This window comes from Drosophila willistoni (genome assembly GCF_018902025.1).
Source record: "Drosophila willistoni isolate 14030-0811.24 chromosome XL unlocalized genomic scaffold, UCI_dwil_1.1 Seg142, whole genome shotgun sequence".
Lineage (NCBI taxonomy): Eukaryota > Metazoa > Arthropoda > Insecta > Diptera > Drosophilidae > Drosophila > Drosophila willistoni.
Window position 1 is genome coordinate 4,120,513 of NW_025814053.1, and position 22,627 is coordinate 4,143,139.

At 35.1% G+C, this 22,627-nt stretch overlaps 1 protein-coding gene across 2 annotated transcripts in view; it reads left to right on the forward strand.

Moving 5' to 3' along the window:
- Window positions 1-22,627, forward strand: part of LOC6652912 (netrin-A) — a 53,874-nt gene that overhangs the window by 17,571 nt on the left and 13,676 nt on the right. For both annotated transcript variants that reach the window (XM_002075474.4, XM_047011639.1), the window contains exon 2: window positions 18,071-18,259. In XM_002075474.4, the coding sequence (XP_002075510.2) occupies window positions 18,071-18,259 (189 nt within the window). The remainder of the gene's footprint in view (window positions 1-18,070; window positions 18,260-22,627) is intronic.

A 22,627-nucleotide genomic window follows, 5' to 3' on the forward strand; every position in this document is an offset into this window, starting at 1 on the left:
AGAGTGCTTCAAGACACATATTATTAATACAGTCTATTTTTTGGGAACTAATTTTGTTTAAAAAGTTTCACTTGTCTTATTCCCAACTTTGATTAATTTTTTTCAAATTTTTAAAAAACTAAAAGTTTTCATTTTTTGTTAAATCCTATGACAATCGATTAAAAACTCACGTGGCTTAAAGTATAGAACATTTCGTATTTAGGTTAGGTTGGGCACAAACCCTTCCCACTCTGTCTTTCTCTCTCTTTCCCTCTCTACGCCCATGGTCACAGATTGGTGCTTCGTTTGCTGCTTCATCTTTTAATTACAAAAAGTGCGATAAATGTGACAGAAGCAACTAGCAAAACAAAGAGCCGTTAAGGTTGCCAGTTGGGTCTTGCAATATTTTATAATCCGTCTTTTGTGTGTGTGGGAGATTGGGTTGGTAGTGGCGGCTGAAAGTTGGCAGGACACCGAGTAAGAATATGAAATAGCTTAAAGAGCAACGAAAAAGAATGTGTCCCTTGAAATGGCCAATGGAAATGAAATGAAATGAAATTGGTAAGATAGGGCGAACCAACAACAGACGACCCAAGTGACCAAAAGTCATAAGAAGATACGGGTATCTATGTACAAAAAAGTATTCTAGTTTGTGGCTTGTGTTTTGTCTCTTGGCCATAAATATTATCTGGCCAAGTCTTGACTTGGTCGGTTGCTAGGCCTCGGTATTCATCTCGTCTTCTGTTTAGCCCCATCTTTGTCCATCTCTGTCTCTCTGTATCTTTTTCTTGACTTTTTTGAGAGTTTCCATTTCTGTTTGGTTTTTATGACTCTCCGCCTCCAACTTCTAGTTTGTCTTCTTCACATCTTCATCTCATCTTTTTGTGGCTTGTTTTGTGAGAAAGTTTTTTGTGTTTTTCGTGAGGGCTGGTCAAGTGTTAATTTCCCCTTTGCAATTAACTTTCCTCCCCCTCATGTGCACCTCATGTCCCCTTTACACAGTGTTGTTCTATTCTATTCTGATTTAATGTTGTTGTTTGTGTTTGTGTTTGCGTTTGTGTTTTTGGGCTAAGTTGGCCAGTTTTTCCAGCGGGTTTTCCCAGCTAAAAAGTCTATGAAAACATCGTGACAGTTTTTCTTGAATGCCAAAGAAAAAAGAACCAAGGAAATATTTCTGCCTGGTTGCCATTGTCTTAAAATGCAAATTGCATTGTCCCGTCTCGGGTTTAGGGTTCAATTGCAGAGCAGTTGAGCAGATAAAGATGGAGATACAAAGATATAGATAGAGACAACAGATTGTGGGCTCCCGTTTATCATTTTGTTTTCTTTCGTTTCGTTTCGTTTCGTTTTGGTGACCTCGCGCGGAATACGCTGACAAAAATATTAATAGAGAATCCCTTCTTGTACCTCACTGTGGTTGCTCCGTTCGCTTTGCTCCTCGAACGAATCATGACTAGAATCGAGACAAAATTGTTGCACATTTTACTTATTATTATTGTTGTTATTGTTATTGTTGTTGTTGTAGCTGCTGTTACTTTCACGATTTGTCTGTGACAATAATACGTACTTTAGGCCAGGCATAAAGTGAATGGCAATGACACTGGAGACACAACAAGCCAACATAGAAGCTATCAGGTAACTGACCTGACTATCTGACTGCCTGCATTTCCAGTCAGTTCTTCCTGTTTCTTATTGAAGTGAACTCAACCATGAGTCAGTCGTCAGTGCGACAGTCACAGTGATAAGCATCTTTTACTTTTTATTTTATTCTGAAGATTATACACACAATGAAAACGCAGCACCATAATTCGAAACGATTCTCATTATATACTCAAATGTCTAACCGTTAACTCACACTGCACGAAAGTGTGACCAAACATCAAACACTTTGCTTAAGTTCAATGTTAACCAACACTGCTTAAAAGTGTGCCCAACAGCAGAGAGTTAAGAATATGTTTCAAAGCTGTTTTCAGATAATTTTCAGTATTTCTAATAAAGTTAGCTCCTATTTTTGTCTTTCATATTTATTGTCCTTAAGAGTAACCACTCTACATAAGCCATAGTATTAGTTTATAACCTTTACTGCTATTCATAACAGCTGCATATGTAAGTTTTTCTATTCGATTGTTTGAGTTACCAGTCAAGGGTATTACGTTTGCCTTGTGATTTTCGCTTAACATTTTTTCAAGTGTAAGGGCAACATATTATTTGCAGCTCAATAATTTTCATTTACAAATAAATCGATTTATATGACACACTGATTAGCCTTGGAGTAAGATCAATAGGGAGAGGGTAAAAGAGAACACAGAGTTAAAATAACATTTAGATTTTTCATTTCGCTAACAATACACCACACGCACACACCTGTACCTGGTTTTAGGGTTCCAAATTCACTTGGCGATATGCGAATGCGATATGCGAATGCCAGATAGACTGACAGACAGACAGACAGACGAACAGAAGGACGGTCTTTCCCACAGACAACACTCGATTGCAGCAGTTGCACTATGTCGTCTCTGGACCAAGGGGACAAATGTAAATAAATGCAAAAGGCAAACTCACGCGGCACTCAGGGGAGCAGGCGAGCAGGCGAGCGGCCGAGGAACATAGTTTTGCATGCATTCATTTATGCTGAATGGACTCCGAACCCAGGCAAGAGAGCTGCTGGCAGCTGTTACCAATGCCCATTGAACAATTGAAAATCCAATGCGAATGTGAATACGAATGCAGAGATCTCATTCTGTTCAAGCGTAACAAAAAGTAAAAGCATCAAATGATTGAAATCCCTATGCAGGATGAGCGTATGAAGGAGATGGAGATGGAGATGGACACGCCCAACAGAGGCCGCTACTCTAGCTCATTATATCCCATAATGGCCATTGTCAATGGTCATAGCCATAGGACATAGCCAGCCTGGGCATCTCTTATTAATTTGTTTAAGTGCCATAAATGGCAAACACACACACACACACACACACACATACACACTCGCCCAGTGAGGCCACAAAAGGATTTCCTTTCGGCTTCTTCTCTTTCTGTAATTCTTTTTTTTTTTGCCTACCTCTTGTACAATTCTTGGCATTGTATTTTGCGCCTTGAACCGCCCAGCTGGAGATTTTACACGTAGCTGCCATTTCTGCCACCTGACCATGACGAATTAACCGAAATCAAAGCAAAAAAAAAACCCTTCGAAGGAATTATGTAACGTTTAGTATGTAATTTCAACAACATGACAGTTCTGCACTAGCCAACATATCAGACACAGACTCCTATTGTGTAATAGAAGGCATCAGCAAGACTTCCACATAGCAAGTCAATAATAGTTTACATAACGTTACAGCTAAGGACAACTAAACTAAGGACAACCTAAGTAATATAAACAAAGTTCAATTGTTTTAAGTTTCACCGACTTCTTCTTCATTGAATTTATCTTATTGTTAGTTTTATTGTTTGTTTTTAGTTGTTTGACTATCTATGCTAATCTTATTACAAATTTTATTGAATTGAATTTGCTATTGAACTACATTTACTTAAAATTTGAACAATAAGCTGCTTAAAATTAGTCCTTCAATAGTTAAATAAGTAAAATTGAGTTACTAATTCATTTACTTTTGTCTATTGACAGGTTAAAATTGTGAATTAGGCAAAACGACTTCACAAATTTGGCTAATTATTGGTCTTTGGCATTATTTGTGGAAGTCCAGAAAAGATCAATTATATAAATATATTTTTAAATATATCGACTGCTTTTCGATCAGTTTGTAGTTGACATATCTTTTCGCCCTTTTCTGTGTTTAGTTTTGTAATTTTCTTTTAAATTGACGTTAGTTTACGAAAAGTTAAATAACCGTTATTAGCAATAACTGATTTCGTAACGATTAATTGATTTGTATGTAGGATTTCATTTCAAATTAAATGTTACAGACTATCTCCCTTTCTCTTACTGTCTCTCTCTCTCTCTCTCTCTCTCTCTATCTATCTTTCTTTTACTGCGGTCTTTCTATTGTTGTATCTGTTAGATAAATTAAAGAAGAAGTAGAGATAACAACAAAAAAAAACCGGCAGCAGTAGACAGGGGCAGGTGATGGCACATAAGATACTAAAGAAGGTATGCTCGACCTCAGTTCGCCCTCCTGCTGATGTTGTTGTTGTCGTTGATGCCGCTCAAGTGTCCACCTAGTAGTGTTGTTGTGGTTGTTGTTGGTTTTTTGATCTTTGTTTTGATTGGATTTGGAATTTTGAATTTCAGTTTTTGGTTTCGGTTTGCCTACAGTTCAAAAAGATCATACGACTAGGCTTTGTCATTAGACAAACGAAACGAAATGAAACGAAATGAAATGAAATGAATAAGTGTTGCTGGTGGAGGTGCTAGGTGCTAGATGTTAGTTGCCTGACTACTGCCACCGCCACCGCCACCGCCACCTCTCCCCAACCCCCTCCTCTCTCTCCACTGCTTCGGCTTCTCATTCCCATCTAGCTCTCACACCATTTGCCTAGGTTGTTGCAGTGTTGAAATGTCAGGCACTTTTGTATGACTCTGCACATGGCCTCCAAGTGCCGGCAATATGTTTTGTTTAACTTCTTTGGTTTGGTTTTTGTTTTTTCTGTTGCATTTGCATTTCAGTTGTTGCTGCTGTTTGTTTATCTTATACCAGCAGCAGCAACAGCAGCTCCCTCAAAGAGGGAAGAAGGAGGGGGGCGACAAAACAACAAAAAAAAAAAACAAAATCGTGAATCGGTGATCGGGTGATCGTTTGGACTCTGGCACGCCTTAATTACCATTAAGAGATCGGGCCAAGTCTTCTTGTAGTCAGGCTAATTCATATAAATGATTTTTAAATGTGCAAAATATGCAACTCCATACCAACTGCAACTGATTTACATGAACTGGGTGAGAGAGGGTGAAAGAGTGAGTGTGAAAGACTAAACAATAGAGTTGTATCTGTAGATTGCATTTAATTAAGCAAACTTCACTTTTTCCCCCATTTACAACAATTCTTTCACTAACTATCTCTTCTCTTTTCATTGCTATTCAATGATTCGAATTGCTTTTTTCCTAGAATTCTACAAGATGTAATGCGATGCGTTCAGTTGAGTTGAGTTGAGTTGAGTTGAGTTGCATTGCGTCCAGAGAAGGTCGAAATGGGAACAGAAGAATACATAAATCAAATGAGGCCAGGGCGATCCGAGACAAGTTGACTTACAGTCCGAGGTTGGCGGCATTTTCAATGTCACTGAGAATTTATTAATATACATACATACATACATATATATAGATTTCTGCAAATATCTCGTATTTTCTTTTCCCTTGCATTTTTATTGTTGTTGCTGTTTAAGAATAAACATCGGGTTTATCTGAAGCGGCTTCACCAAATCAGATGCACTAAAGAAAATATAATACAACTGTACTTTGTCACAAAACAACTAACCTAGCATATGACTAGAAATACAATCAGCCACACATGTTGTGGGAACAAACACTTGTAATTGTAAACTAACCCAAACGATCACAACGGCAGGATGTCAAGTGGCCGACGCCGTGCCCAAAATAATAATAATTTTTCAACCCCGAATGCGTGGGGTGAGTCGTACTAGAATAAGATCTACTTAAGAACAATTGTTACCTACTAGAGCCTAAGATTTCCTATATAAACTCCGTACTTTAGTAAATAAAATCAGTTCATATTTTGAATTCAACGAATGAAGATTGGGTTATTTTCCTTCTCCCGGAATCCCTATTCATTTTGGTCCTTCGAGAAAAAGGAACTCTGTAGTTTTCCCCCACCAGTGGTAAGAGACTCAGAGAATGAATCAGCTCCTTAAGGTCTGAATTCTTACGATAAGATCAGATAAAGGTAGCAAAATAAAAAACTCTTGTTTTCCCCCACCAGTGGTAAGAGACAGAGTATAATATAAAAGCAAAATATTGCTTAATAAATAAAAAAGTGCGTGCGACCGAATATATAAAGGCAGTTTGGCTAGTCGAGCAACTGCAATAATTTCGGCGGCGGTGAAAAAAAAAAATATAAAGTTGGTGTGTGGCTAAGTCGAAGCCCACATATATATATAAAGTGAAAAAAAAAAATTTAAAGTTGGTGTGTGGCGTATTCGAAGCCCTAATATCGAAAAAAGTGAACTATATGTAGTTGCAAATTGCCAACTACCAAAAGCAGCAGAGCAACAAGATAGTTGCAAAGGAGAGGCCGCGGGAGAATATACATTGCCAATAGAAGAAAGTCTGGTGCGATGACCGGCACCGGTACCGCCTGAGCCCATAGGCCCTGGACAACAGCAGCTGATCGAGATAGAAAACAAAAAAGGCGAGCAAACTTTCGCTACGCAGTGGCAGACAAGCAGCGGCAGATAACTCTACTTGGCGGACAACAGTGGCGAACGGTGTCTACAACAGGATCATCAGATAAGATATAAATTAAAATAGTTTATATTATATTATATTATTAATATTATATTATTATATATACTTATACTCTTATACCAATATCCTAATATTTGAATAAGACAAAAATGTTCCCCACAAAAACTGAAAAACTATTAGCGAAGCAACACGAGTTGCATAAAAGATTAAAAAAGCTAGAAGAGTTAGATGCTAGTAAGTTTACTAGCAAGATTATTAACGAAGTAAATGAGATACAGAAGCTATGGATTAGTTACCATAGTCAAATGCTAGAGAGTGGTGTAACTCAACACTACTATTTCACAGATGGGAAGTATGAGGAAGGTTTAGATATGGCAGCCAAATTACTAGCCAAAGGAGAGTCTAGCAAAATGAATAGGGATTCCGGGAGAAGGAAAATAACCCAATCTTCATTCGTTGAATTCAAAATATGAACTGATTTTATTTACTAAAGTACGGAGTTTATATAGGAAATCTTAGGCTCTAGTAGGTAACAATTGTTCTTAAGTAGATCTTATTCTAGTACGACTCACCCCACGCATTCGGGGGTTGAAAAATTATTATTATTTTGGGCACGGCGTCGGCCACTTGACATCCTGCCGTTGTGATCGTTTGGGTTAGTTTACAATTACAAGTGTTTGTTCCCACAACATGTGTGGCTGATTGTATTTCTAGTCATATGCTAGGTTAGTTGTTTTGTGACAAAGTACAGTTGTATTATATTTTCTTTAGTGCATCTGATTTGGTGAAGCCGCTTCAGATAAACCCGATGTTTATTCTTAAACATTCTGCGAAGGGCAGCCAAATGGGACGTTTTGGAATTTATTTGTGTAGTATGTTATTAGTTTTTTAACCGATTTTAAAGGCAGTTTGGCTAGTGGAGCAACTGTAGTAATTTCGGCAGTGTGTATGTACACTAATATCGTTGCAAACGCTGTATGTAGTTGCGAGTAGGCAACAAAGATCAGCAGCAGAGCAATGAAACAGTTGCAATTAGCCAACAAAGGACAGCAGAAGAGCAATGAAATATTTGCAAAGAGGCAACACGTTAGCAGAAGAGCAACAACATAGTTTCAGAGACGAAAAGGATGGTGCCAGGTGGCCGCAGGAGCAGATCGGAGAGGCGAGCGGAGTTCAATCGAGTTTAAGGAGAGGCGAGCGGAGGCAAAGCATGGTTTTCTAACAATTTAAAGGTCGCTTAAATAAAAAACTAATAACATACTACACAAATAAATTCCAAAACGTCCCATTTGGCTGCCCTTCGCAGAATGTTTAAGAATAAACATCGGGTTTATCTGAAGCGGCTTCACCAAATCAGATGCACTAAAGAAAATATAATACAACTGTACTTTGTCACAAAACAACTAACCTAGCATATGACTAGAAATACAATCAGCCACACATGTTGTGGGAACAAACACTTGTAATTGTAAACTAACCCAAACGATCACAACGGCAGGATGTCAAGTGGCCGACGCCGTGCCCAAAATAATAATAATTTTTCAACCCCCGAATGCGTGGGGTGAGTCGTACTAGAATAAGATCTACTTAAGAACAATTGTTACCTACTAGAGCCTAAGATTTCCTATATAAACTCCGTACTTTAGTAAATAAAATCAGTTCATATTTTGAATTCAACGAATGAAGATTGGGTTATTTTCCTTCTCCCGGAATCCCTATTCAGTTGCAATAACAATAAAATATATATACACACAAAAAACCACAAAGCACTCAACAACAAAAAAAAAAAAAAGTAACCACACAAAAATTACCAAGAAATTTTCCTTTAACTGCTCATTTTTGGCAACACAAAAGGAGATGAATCTAAGGGTCTTTTCTCTTTTTATGTCTCTCGTTTTGAAACATTTAACTCACAACTCAATACAAGTAATCTTTGCCTTAAATGCAACATGATTTGCCCTCTAGAAGAAAAGGAAGTTCTAAACCTTTTCAAAATTCTATTTTAGAAACCTTACATGATCACTTTACACCAAAATATCAACAGAACAGTTTTCATTGGGTTAGTATCTTATTTAAGTATAGATCTAGTAGAAAATTTCTTATATTGATAAATATATTTTGAATTTCTTTTTAGATTTTAATATAGGATTTCTGTTCTTTCATATTTAAGGGGTTAATTTCCACAAGTATAAGTTTGTTCAATACCATCAACAAAAATGATTGCTAAAGACTTTAGGCTAAAGGAAAATGCTGCCAGATTTCCATAGACGCAAGAAAAGTTTGAAAATTCAAGCATCTGTTAAGAAATGACTCATAAAATCTTTTAAAGATAAACCACCCAAGTCAAAAACAACTTAAATAGAAAACTACTTCCAAGCAGTAAAAGAGAGACATTATCTCATGTTTTATAAGGTGACATAAATTTCAAATTCCATTAAACGTTTGAAAAATGATTCGAAACAAAATTGTTAAAAGAGAGATGGAAACAAATGTCGTCTAAGGCACAATTAGTGTTAAAGGACACATTGTCAAATGGGAATCAAGGGTAACTTTTATTATAAAGGCTAATTTTTTCAAGGTTAAGAAATTAATCAATTAAATTTTAGCTATATAAACTTTTAAATAATTTGATTAAACGTAAAATGACTTTTTTGTAAAGTTTAATTGCTTTAACAAAAAATTTTTAACAAATTGCCCTAACAAAAAATGTTTCTATATTTTTGACTACGGAATCCAAAATTTTTATTGTGTTAAATTCTCTTAACGTGTCATTTTGCTTTTCGGCCTATTTAACCAAATTTCTAGTCAAATTATGATACAAAAAATAAATATTTGTCATTAAGTTCTCTTAAAACGATATATGAGGTTTTTTTAATGCGAATTTAATATGAATAAACAATGAATTATAAGTAAAGAGTAAAATTTGTAATTTTCACGATTAGACAGAACTGATTTAAAAATATAAGGGTTTAAAGTCATTTAGTTACATTTTAACTTTGATTTAATTGCAATGTTCTATCTTTTGATATGTAGATCCTTATCAATTCGAATGAGTCAATAATTCAAGTCTAGTTTTAAAAGACTTTTCCTTCTCTGAGAAATTTCTTTCCTTATTGAATTGATGTTTTCGGATTTCCCTTACAATTTTTCTTTTGCTTATATATTTTGTTTTTGTTTTTTTTTTCTCTTCTCGTGATTGAGAGAAGGGGACCAATTTTCACTGTTCACTTTAGGGCGACTTAATTAGGAAACTTGGAGCATTTTATTTATGTATTTTAACGAGTCGTTTATTTAACTCACCCTCTTCTGCCTCGACCGCTCTCTCACCTCTCCACATCTTGGATGTCTGTGTAAGTGTGTGTGTGTATGTGTGTGTGTGTGTTTTGTGTCTCATTCTGAAAACTAACATCAAATTGAAGCCGAGCACAGAAAACATTTTCGAAAAATTTGTTTATTGTTGTTTGGCCTTTTTTTTCGTTTTCTTTTGGTTTTTGGGGTCCTCTAAAAGAGCCGCAGAGTGAAATTCGAAATTGGGAAATTGAAATAATTTTTGGTACCTTGATTTAAATAAAATAACAAAGACGCCAAACGTAAAAAGGTGAATAAAAGTGGGAGAAACCAAGAAAAAAAAAGGCAAAGCAAGGCGATTCGAGGAAAAACCAAACATAAATTCTCATCGGCAACCAAAGTGCAGCCATGAACTTTGTTTTTTATTATAGCGACAGGATATATCGACTAACGCACATCCCCACCGACCCGAGACGATTTTCATGTTAATTCATTTGTGTTAATTAGGAAAAACAAAATGTTGAAAATGCCACACACACACACACACACACTCGCACGTACCCACACATTTGTATTTACATACATACACATTCCCAAATCTCGAAATATACATTTTCAATGGTATTTTTCATTTATTTTTAAATTGTATTTATTTATTTGTCGCTGATTGTTTGACACAAAAAATGTTGTAGCTGCAACGAAAAATTGAAAATTTTAACTTGATATAAATATAAAAACATTTCAGAATTATAACTGAACACGGTTAATAGTTACATGAGATGCAATAAACTATTTATACGGCAAATTAAAAATGCAATGTTAAACTTTTCCTTAACTGGATTTAAAAATAGTTAAAATAAAAGTTTTTCATATTGAAGTGCCAAACTTTTAAAATAAAGTCTTTTTCAATTAATGCAAAACACTTTATGCAGAAACTATTTAAATTTCCTTTTAATACAAGATAATTGATGGAGTTGTAAATTTCGAGTGAAACTCATCATTTTGGTATTTGAAATGGAAGAAGAAAACTTTTCCGTTTCGCCTTATGTACTGTACATATGTAAATCTTCTCATGATGAGAAGTCAACTTTTCCAGGTAGATTTCTTGAATTGGTAAAAAAAAATGATTTCTCAGTGAATTTCACCACGATTTTTTAAGGAATTCTTCAATGATTCTTTAAGGAATTGATTATTTTCAAAAAAGAAGATCACGAGAATGCATAAAGTATCAGCAACTTGGCTTAAATGCGAGATTTAACAATATATAGAAGTACCTAATAATAGTGATGGCACGATGATAAGTAATAATCGATAATTGTGCACTTTACTTGTATACAAAAATGTCTATTGAATAATTTAATCGTTAATAGCTTAAGTAGTATCGTGAATAATGATCGCGCCCTTATAATGAACCAAAAAAAAAAAATTCAATTTATGATTTTTATTTGCCATCACTACTTTGTGATGTAATTCCACCTTTATTTTTGCTTATTGTTTAACAAAATGCGCCACAATCTTTTATTTACCTATAATTTTACACCGGATTCCAATGTGATGATTGAAGAAAACTATTGGTAACAAGCGACGAAGGAAATGGGCAATGTAAACTCTTTCAACTGGTAAACCGAATTGAATTTTTCTTTTTTTTTTGCCATACATTTCGCTTGACAGCTAATTACAATTTAATTGAGACAAAGTAAGGGGGAGTTATTATGATCATCAGCAAGGGTGACAGACGAAATATGCCTTCAAGGGGCAATTTACATGTTAATTGTCTTAAAAGAGCTTATTAGCCGTCCATTCGCCCGTTGCCCTCTTTTGAACTGAAATCCATGGGCCATGTGCCAGATGATAGATATAGATGATACATTTTCTTGGTATTTGGCTTCTTTGCTTTTCATTTTTGAAAAAGAAAGTGGCAACAATTTACACCAACGAGTGTGTTTAAACAATATGAAAGAGTTTAAATTTTTATGGGCTTTTTGCAACATTTCTAAGTATGGGTAAAATGCAATGCAATTGAAATTGGTTTACTTTTTCTCCTGAAAACAACAACAACAACAAAATGTGGAATAGGTCAAAGAGGCACTAAAAGATTAATGTTTACACCTGAAAACACACACTACACTAAACACACACACACATCCAATGTGGAATATATCCCATGAAAATATTTATAAAATTCAAATGAATTTATTGTTGGAAAATTATTAATTACCAGAAAAGCGTGTAAACAAAACGTTTTTCATAAATCACAGAGGAAGCACAATGACATAAAGAGAGTGTGCGAGAGTGAGTGAGAAAGCAAAACTGGTGAGTTTGAGTGAGAAAGCGAAATGCCACAAGCATAACACCACCGCAAATACCAAAACAATTTTCCAATGAAATTGTCAAATTGCAGTGGAAAAACGCAACAGCAGCAAGAACCACAGCAACCGCAACACTGCAACACCAACAACATTTTCTGGCCAACGTATTTGTTGGAGATTCAAAAAGGGGTTTTGGGGAGTGGGGGCTGGGTGTGGTGAGTGATTGCAGGGAGGGGGTTGGATGAGGTAGACATCTACCGTGCATACTAGAGGGGACTGGTCACCGAATTCAATTCACAATTTTCGGTAACCGAAAATCACTGCTAGGCGAACGCAATCAATCATAAAACGATGCAATGTCTGTCGAATGGACGACCAGGACATCCACACACACACACACACACACACAAATTTAAAATGCTGCAAGGACCATGGACCATGTGGACCCCCTTACTCTCCATGAAGAAAATGCAGAGGGGGAAAAAACAAAAAAAAAAAAAAATAAACGTCCAGCAAACAGGGTAAAAGTCAAAAGCGTAACGGAAACTACATCGTTCATTGGTTTTTGGCTCTTCCTGCTTTCACTCCTCAAAAAACGTTTTTCGACAATTTATCAATGAGAAGTGGAAAACGGACAGCCAGTCGGTCAGAGGGGAGCAGAACCAACAAAGCAGTTGATGGTCTGCTTTAGCAGTTAATTAGAGAGCTTATACAGGGTTTGTCCCCCTTTTACCGAAATGTTTTTCAATCCTTACCAAAATGCATAGAAAAGTGGTAGAATTCGAAATGCTACGATCGCTTAAGGTTTGAAAAAGGAGTAAGAGCATTTGAATGAAGAGATTTTGAAACGTTTGAAATACATCCAAAATCACATTTCGAAAAACTGTTTCGTTAGGGAAATATTTAACGGCTCCAATTGCTTCAATTTGTAGAATTTGATCAGTGATCTTCACTTCAACATAAAAGTATCTTCTATTGAGACTTGGTACGAGTTTTTTTCACAGTGTAGCCCACTGAGCTTTAAATTTGATTAATTTCTTGAAGAATTCGGTCAATTTAAAATTATATTTAGTTATTTTTAATCATTCATTTAGTTTAGCTCATTTGAAGACGAAAATTAACTATGTATATTATACTTTTTTTGAGGCATTCGAAAAATTTACTTAAAAAATGGTCCTTAGAACATTTTAATCCTGGTTACGCCCTTGATACCCGATGAATAGTATTGCAAATACATACATGCATATATGCAGGTTTTGCATCAAACGCAAAATCGATTTATTACATCGAACGATTTTTGCTCGAAAAAGTAATGAAGTTAATGTTAAAACTGTTAAGATTGTTTGTAGTATTTTCTCATTTCTCACTCTCAATTTCACTTAAATCTCCAATTATCCTTCGTTCTAGAACAACATTTTCATCTTATTGTTATCAATAAAAACTATCGGCAAACGATTTTAAAACTGTCACTAGAAACGCTTTTTAATTCCCATTAGGTTCAACATTATCCCACAGTTTCACTATCACTTTACACATGAAATTTATTTGTAAAATATTGAGTAAATAATATTTAAAACAAGCATAAAACCAGAGGGCCGGGGCTAACTTCGACCGCGTCAAAGTTTGTATACCCTTGCAACTTTTATGGTAACTCTTTCCTTACCTATAGCCATCAAAGTGGAAAAACGTTTAAGCTAAAAAGGCTAATGTTTGCGAAAGAACGGCCTACATAGGAAATAACGAAGATATTGATCAAAGTCACTGTTTTCCACCGATTGTTCCTATGGGAGCTATATGATATAGTTACCCGATCCTTATCAAATTTGGCACAGTCATTACCAGATATATTAAACTGACAAACAATTAATTTGAAAGCAATCGCATTAAAAGTAACGAAGTTATTGATAAAAGTCACTGTTTTCGAAAGATCGTTCCTATGGGAGCTATATGATATAGTCACCCGATCTTGATCAAATTTGGCGTAGTCGTTTATATGTGAAATTAACTCACCAATATTAAATTTCACGACAATAGCTCAAAAAATAATGAAGTTATTAAGAAAAGTCACTGTTCGTGACTTTGCCATTTGTATGGGAGCTATATGATATAGTGATCCGATCCGGCTGAATCCGAGATATACAACGCCTGCAGTATATACAAGCCTACATGCAAAATTTCAGCTCTGTAGCTTCAACGGTCTAGAAGGAGTTTGCGTTGATCCAGACGGACGGACGGACGGACGGACGGACGGACGGACGGACGGACGGACGGACGGACGGACGGACGGACGGACATGGCTATTTGAACTCGTCTCGTCGTGCTGATCAAGAATATATATACTTTATATGGTCGGAGATGCTTCCTTCTATGCGTTGCACACTTTTGACCAAAATTAATATACCCTTTTTGCAAGGGTATAAATATATGGTTTAACTAAATAGTTTAATATTTTCTGGAATTTCATCGGGCATATCAACAAACGAGAGAAATATATCGATCTCGAAGCTCATATTTTACTTAAGCCTCAAACTTATTATTCAATTAAATTGCATCCATGTGAATTGGGTTTATTTTTCCTCTTTTTTGTGTATGTGTGCTTGACTGTAAAAACATGAAGAAAAATGTTAGAAAAACAACCAAACCGACCAACAAAAAAAAAACGGACAACACTAATCCGCCCCAAATTTGAATCGTTTGAACTGAAAGTTTGAGTTAATTAGAGTTACGGCAACCAACTATCTTGATACTGACAATTTCATTGTGTGTGAGTGTGTGTTCAGTTTCAGTTTCAGTGTCAGTTTCGTGATTGTTGTTTTTGTTTTTGTTGTTTTTTGGGTGCCACTTATCAAATTTGAACTTAATTACTGGGCTCACCTTTTTTTTCTCAGATAACAGAGCTTAGTTAGAGGTCTTGGAGCTAATGAACAGTTTTATGCATCGCTTTAAGTTGCATTTGATTGAGCTCTCTTTGCCGGTCATCATCGGTCCATCGGTTCATTCGTTCATTCGTAGGCATCATTTTGTAATCTCTTGTCCGTTTGTCTGCATTTCGAATGAAAATTTACATAGATGGCGGCCAGTTGGCTGATTCGGACTGGTTTTATATTTTTTGACCATAAATCAAGTTGCATTCGCCAGCAGTCGAATGTGGCTGCCTCTGCTGTTACTGTTGCTGTTGCTGCTATTGCTGCTGGTGCTGCTGCTGGGGGAGCCGTAAAGTGTGTCATTAAAATTAATTATCTAGCATTTTTTAACACCGAGCCGATCCCTATAACACAAAAGGGGCTTGGCAATTAGCCACACGCCGTGCTGCTGCTGCTGCCTTGCACTACGATGACGACGACGACGACGAGCTTTGACTTTTTTTACCAAATATTTGCTTAGCTCTTTTGTTGTTGACGATTCTTCAATTCCATCTCACAACTCCGATTTCATTTCCAACCTCCAGTTTCAGTTGCAGCAGCATCAGCTTCAGCTCAAATATTTGCCTTGACATAACTTTGTCTGCGGCTGGCATGCGCCAAGGGCGGACGGGAAAGCTGCCAAGGAAGGACAAGCAGCCGCTTTGTCTGGCCCAATGTGTGAAAGATAATTATAACATACACACACAGACACACAACATACACACATTTAGCTAAGAGAAGTACATTGATGGCGCTTCAAGTTTATTTTTTCGCTCTTTTTTTCATACCCTGTAACTAGAGAGAAAGTATATTCAGCTACAAAAAATTAAGCAATGTTTTTTGAAAGTTTATCGCGTGTGTGTGCTAAAAATCATTAGCAATCTATCTAAAAACTAAATGTAATAGGCATCGAAACTTTATTTATCCAAAATATAAATGAAAAATAGATTCAGAGTGAGAAGAGAACCAAGAACTAAAGAGAAATGATATCATTCCATGCCATCATTCCTGATATTCAACATTTTGAGCATTTTGAGGATCGATAGTAATCGAAATGCCACTTCAATAGCTAGTTTTAATCGAAAATTAACTCAAAAGATTTCAGATATTGTAATTATTATGCACAAAATAGCTTTCAATCCTTGATTTCAGGCAATTTGATATACTGTAGCGGATCTAGCTCATTATGTTGATCGGGTTAGTAACCCAGTTGGGTGGAAATCGATAATTTTGAAAGAAAAGTTCTTAAATATCGAAATATGATCAGTTTCAGTTTTGGGGGTGACAATTTATCTTATTTCATGATATTCTTCTAAATATATAGTTCCATTACTTATTTTTTTAAGTATTTTTGGAATGTTCGGAAAGCTTTAACAATGATTTTCCCAACTTGTTATGGTAATGTAATTGCTATAGGATAATACCAATTCGTTGACTTAAGATTTCAAGAAAGAAAAAAATTGCATTTCGCTGCATTCCGCATCCCCCCCATCGACATTGTCGTTGTGGCCTTTGGCATTGACAGCTGCTTTTGCTCCAAGCTAAAGGCAAAGTTGCCAACTCAGCAGCAACATCAACATCAACGCCAGAAATCCCTAGTCGAATGTCAATAGCAAAATTGTTTGCCAAAAGCATAACAAGAAGCTGGACACGAAAAGGAAGAAACAAAAAAGATGAAAAAACGAAACAAAACGAAAGCAAGGCAAAGCTAAAATAATCAAAGCAACTGAGACGACCCACTTAACGATATTTCTACACCCTTCCTTGGATGGCTCAACTCCACCATCCACAACTCCCCTACAACCCTCGGCGGTTCGGTCGATTTGGTCTGCTTTAAGGCTTTTGTTTTCTTTCCGTTTTTTTTTGTGAAAACAAATCGCCGCATAAATTATACAATTTAAGCGCCCAATGGAAACCCGCTAGACAAATGATGATGGGACTAATACTACTTGGAGGCTACTTGGGGTCTTCTTGGCGTTTACTTGGGACATTCTCGGTACGAGCAAAGCATTTGCGTGCCATTTATTTTCATTTATCGCATTGCCAATTGCCAAATGCGTGTCGAACACGCGACAATCAACATAAACTGATAAAGACATCACAGTTAGCATTTCGCATTCTTATACTGTATGTACACACGGACATATGAACTACATATACAAACTATATAAAGATATATACCATGCATACATATGAATAGTTTAACAAGGACGCAAATCGATAGAACTTTAAGTATCTAAGATACTTTACTTACTTTTTAGATAACGTTTACGTTTTATTAAGGGTAAACTAATTAAAGGCACTTGAGAGCTAATCATTCTTTTTTAATCCAATCAAACGAAAGTATCTTTCTCGGTCTAAAATTTGAGCAGGTTTAAAGCTAGATTAGATACTAATATAATTATAATATTTAACTAACTCTCCACGCTGAAAATCTATTATAGCTACCGATAGAAGCATTTGAACAAGTAATTTGTATTAGAATAATGAAAAGGCAGCTACATGTAATTTATTCACTTTTTAAGTACTTAATGATCAAATTGGAGCAGTACTTAAGTAGTTATTTTGAAAAACAAACTCAAAGAAATCAATCAAATAATATTATTATAGTAAATTACAATTTTTAGAATGATGTTTTCATCTCATAATTCATGATCATAAGTAATAAATGAGTATTTTAATGCAGTAATAAAGAATTACAGAATGACTTAAATAGTTACAGACCAAAAGCATTTAAATTAATTAATTGTGGTCATTTAAATTGGAATTATGAAGGCGATGTTTTTCTACTTGAATAATAATCAATTATTCATTAATTATTTGAATAATGATAAGATGATGATATGCAGATTTTCCTTAACAAACTTCTTTTTTACTTTTACAATGGAATCGTAGTTAATTATTGATCGTTTAGAAATGATCAACTTAAATATCAATATATATGTGATTAGTTAAGCTATATAGTCATATATATTTATCTTAACAATAGACATAAGTACTTGAAGTTAATAGTTATTCAATAATTCTTTAGATAATCATATATGTAAAATTGGATTTATAAAAAGGAATTCATTTAGGTATTTACGATAGTAAATTACTGCAAAAAGTATATACACACACTTGTTTCTGAATCTTAATGGCTTTTATTTTTTTTTTAAGTTTAACTACTGCTATCACAACTATAAAAATCGATTTGTTTTCTTTTTTCTTTTTAGTGTGCAACTGCAACAAGCATGCCCGTCAATGTCGCTTCAATATGGAAATCTTTCGACTCTCGCAGGGTGTCTCTGGTGGCGTCTGTCAGAATTGCCGACACTCGACCACAGGGCGAAATTGCCATCAATGCAAGGAGGGCTTCTATAGGGATCCCAGCAAGCCGCTAACTCACCGCAAGGTGTGCAAAGGTAAGCCATAACAAAATAAACAAGCCAATTTAATCGACTGCGATTTCGTAAATTCTATTTAAGATATGAATGCACAAAATTTACAATGTAATTAGCCACTACCACTACGACTACTACTACCCAAACTCGCTCTAGGTAGCAGAAGCGACCTTTACACAAAAAAATATTTCTTCTCTCTCTCTGTCCGATTCATTTTATATTTATGGAAAACAATAAATTCATGCGTTGCAAACAAAAAGAAAAAACTTACATGGCCGGTTGAAGTTTTTCTCCTTTTCGTTTTTTTGGTTTCTTTTACCAAAATTAATGGTCTTGCAATAATTTTCGTAGGCGGTATTTATAGATTGAAACGTTTATTGTATGGAATATGCTATATACTACCTGTATGTATGTATATGTATATGTAAATGTATGTATATCCCGTCGACAAAAAGAAAAAAAAATCAATTTGTATGGCTAATTGCAAATCGTTGGGGGGAATTTGAAGAATAAACTAGAATAAATAAACAACTAACAGAAAGAAAAAAAACATTCGTTTCGTAACAAAATTTAAGCATTATATAAACAACTTATTGTTAGTATGTGGTTTTAGTTTTATTTTTAGTTAATTTGTTAATCTTCCGCCCGCTTGTCGTTAGTTAAATTTTGTTTTTCCATTTAACGACTTGGCATCTTCTGACTAAGCTAAGCGAAAAGTCAAAATTGTTCGATGCGCATTCAAATCGAATTCTTATCGATTTTTAATTAATTATACAACTCTGTCAAAGAACCACATCGTAAATAATTGAAATAAGTCACACTCCGCGTCGCCCCCTCCCCCAAAACCTTCTTCCTACACCCCCCGCTCCTCTTCTACACCAACCGTCCAGTTTCCGACGAAGCCAGCAAATCATCAGAGAACGAAGACGACGACGACAAAAGGCGCCGCTGTGACAATTTATTTGTTCTCGTTTTTCATTTTTTTTTACACATTCTTCGATACTCTTATAGGAAAGGTGTTACTGAAACTGTTATTAGGTTGCTGATATTAAGATTTAAAGTAAAAGCAAGATAAAGAAAGTAAAAGAGAAATATGTTTAGGCATTTGCATACATTTTATGACAATAGAAACAATAGAAGATTGTGTTCTCTTATAATGAGTTCTAGAATTGGTAATGAATCGATCTGTCATACCATTCTATATACGATTTTTATGATTGATATTGATTTAAATCAAGCATTTCAATCAAAATTCAAAAAATTCATGAAAATATAATATTTTAAATCTCTCTCTGAATTTTGCAATAAACATTTTTATATTGCCAGTTTTAAATATATATTGAATATATCTTGCTATGGATATCTCAAGAAACATTAATTACATAATGTTTATTGAAGTTTTTGTTAAATTAAATACATAAACTTTCAAAAAGCTTCAATCTTTATGTATAAAACTAATAGATCGAAAGAAACCTTTTCACATTCAAAGTATAAAAATTTAATTAGTATTTAATGTTGTTAATTAAAAGCAGAAAAATGATGATGACAAAGTTGTTGTAAGAGTGTTAACAACTTCGTTGTTTAAAAGTTGCTTCCGGAACGGTTTTTTGTTCTTATTTTTGTAATTTTTGTTTTATTTTTTTTTTTGTTTTTGGTTTATTTAGAGATTTCGACTTTGTTTTTAGCGCCTGAGATGACTGAAGTCATAAAAAAATTTATTCATTTTAATTTTGACATGCTTGCAATTTGTTTTCAACCAGCAACAACAACAACAATAACCACGAAAACAACAACAACAACAAAAATAAGAATAAGACAAAAAAAAGTATTTTACACTCCCGCTTTACAGTTGTTGGGCATTCATTGTTTTTGTCGTTGTTGTTGTTGCTGTTGCTGCTGCTGCTGGTGTCGTTTTGTCGTTTGTTCGCAAAATGTTTTACGTCATGTTGCCACATTTGGCACAAAATGTTTTCAGACTTTCAATTAGTCAACTCTGGCACTCTCACTCATTTGTGGTAAGTTAGTCCTCGTTTTTCTTCTCCTTTTTCTCGGTTTTGACTGCTTAATGCAAACCGATTATGATTTCTAAAAGAAAAATGAAAATGCTTGAGGAAAATTTTTGGTAAAATACATGCACATACATATGTATGTATGTATGTATGTATGTGTATGTATTCATCTTGGGTCTCAGCTGTACTAAAGCTATGAGCATATGAGAAAATGTCAAGTGATGAATGAAATGTTGGCACAACAAAAAGGAGTAGGAGTTGGATTAGATGGCCCCAAATGTGGGATGATTTCTTTTCTTGATTCAGTTGCATGTCTATGCATTATAATGAATGTCTTAAAAGTCAGTTTCCGGTTGCATGTTGTTGTCTTTGATTCAATTTAAATATTCAAATGGTTTACTTTGAGTAACGAATGGCACGATTTCAAAATGAAGGGACAAATGAGGCACAGACCACAACTTGCCAAAGACATAATTCATCACTCACTTTGGAGGCATGTGTCTCTCTTTCTCTTGTTCGGGATTTCATATATATGTATATTTGTATGTCTATGTATCTCTACCATCCCCCCCCATCACCCATCATCATTGGCTGCTCCCTGAGCTGAGATGGACACAAATGTATTTGGACATGGACAGACTGAGAAGCCATTACACACACATTGAGCACACAAATACGCACAGATGTCACCTGGCTCTGTGGACATGTCAAAGTCATTTTGGTGTTTCTCGGCTTTCAGTCAATTTCCTCATACATATGTACATACATATGTATACACAAATATCATATCTATCTTTGTGTGTGTGTGTGTGTGTGTGTGCGTAATGTGTGTTTGCAATGACCGGAAAATTACATATTATTATTTGTCCAATGAAAAGAGAGATTGCTGGCTTATAAAATGAATCATTATCATTATTCATCGTGGTTGTTGTTGCTTTTTCTGTTGTACGACTCTTTTTGATAATTAAAATCTGGCCCCAAAAAGTATGCTCTTCATCTCTCTCGTTCTCTCTTTCGCTCAGTCTCTCTCTCTCGGTCTGTCACCGTGTGTGTGTGTGTGTGTGTGTGTGTGTGTGTGTGTGCGTGTTTGTGTCCTGTATTGACATCATTAAATTGGCTTGCAAACAACATGAACATAAAAAGCAAGAGCAACAAAAAAATAATCATAAACTTAGCCAAGTTAATATGCGACCATGCTGATGCCCTTTCATTTCGAGAAATAAATCTCTTTGGGTTAAACGTGTGTGCAAAATTTACTAGAAAGATTTGTGTGTTTCCTACTCTCTATGTTCTTAATAATGTCGTTTTAAAAATGCATTGCACCAGTGTTGCCTTACTTAAAGTTTCATTTTGAAACTGTACTAACAAGAAAGTACCAAAAATACAGAATCAAGACATAATTATTAAGTCAATTTAAAATCCGAATGGCACGTTTAAGATTTTAGTTGATTGGCCAACTGAAATGTTTCAGTTACCAATAATTTCGGGCCAAAACGTAAAAAAAAGTGTGCCCAGATATATTTATTTATTTATTCTTCATTTAGAAACTAACCTAGTGTAGAACAGTTTCCAGTTTCTAGTTTTCATGGAAATGACATTCCCAGCTCCGTTTTTATACAATCATTTATATTTATGGATCAATTTAATTGAATGGAATCGAAATTGTTTTGTCACAGTCTTAACTCGACATCAGGAAAGGCAAATTAAACTTTCTCCACACAGATCTGTTTTAATTTTGATCGAAATGCTAAAGAAATTTTCAAAATTTATTCTTTAAAAAAAAAAACTATTAGACAGGATATCGAAAAAAACTTTTATAATAATCAAAGGTTGTGAAATATCAACCAATATGATGGTTTAGTTTCCCATCATCAAACGTCTTCAAACGCTGGCAAACATTTCACATCCTCTTTAGCTTTGTATTGCTATCATAATGATGTTTAAGGATTTCCAAATGAACTATCTTATCTATCATTCAATTGTAGATGAATTCCTAAGTCATAGCTAAGGTGTGTGCTTATCTACTAGTCGGATAATTTTCATATTACATTTTGCATTCCTACAACGGCAATAATAATAATAATTGCATGGTGTCAATGGCAAAATGGCATTCATAAATGTATGAGTAAACGTTTCGTCGAAGGAAGGGCCGAGGTCGGAGGGCGTGGCAGGGCCATAGCATGCCCCTGAATACAATTAACATTATCCGTAACTAAATACATGAAATTAAAAGCCATAAAATTACAAAGTCACGTGCGAAATGTTACAGCAGCACAACTGACTACATCCAGATGGGCGAGGGAGGATGAAGGTGAATGTGTGTGTGTGTGTGTGTTAGGTGGAGGGTGAAGAGAGCTCAAAATGAGAACGATAGAGGGCG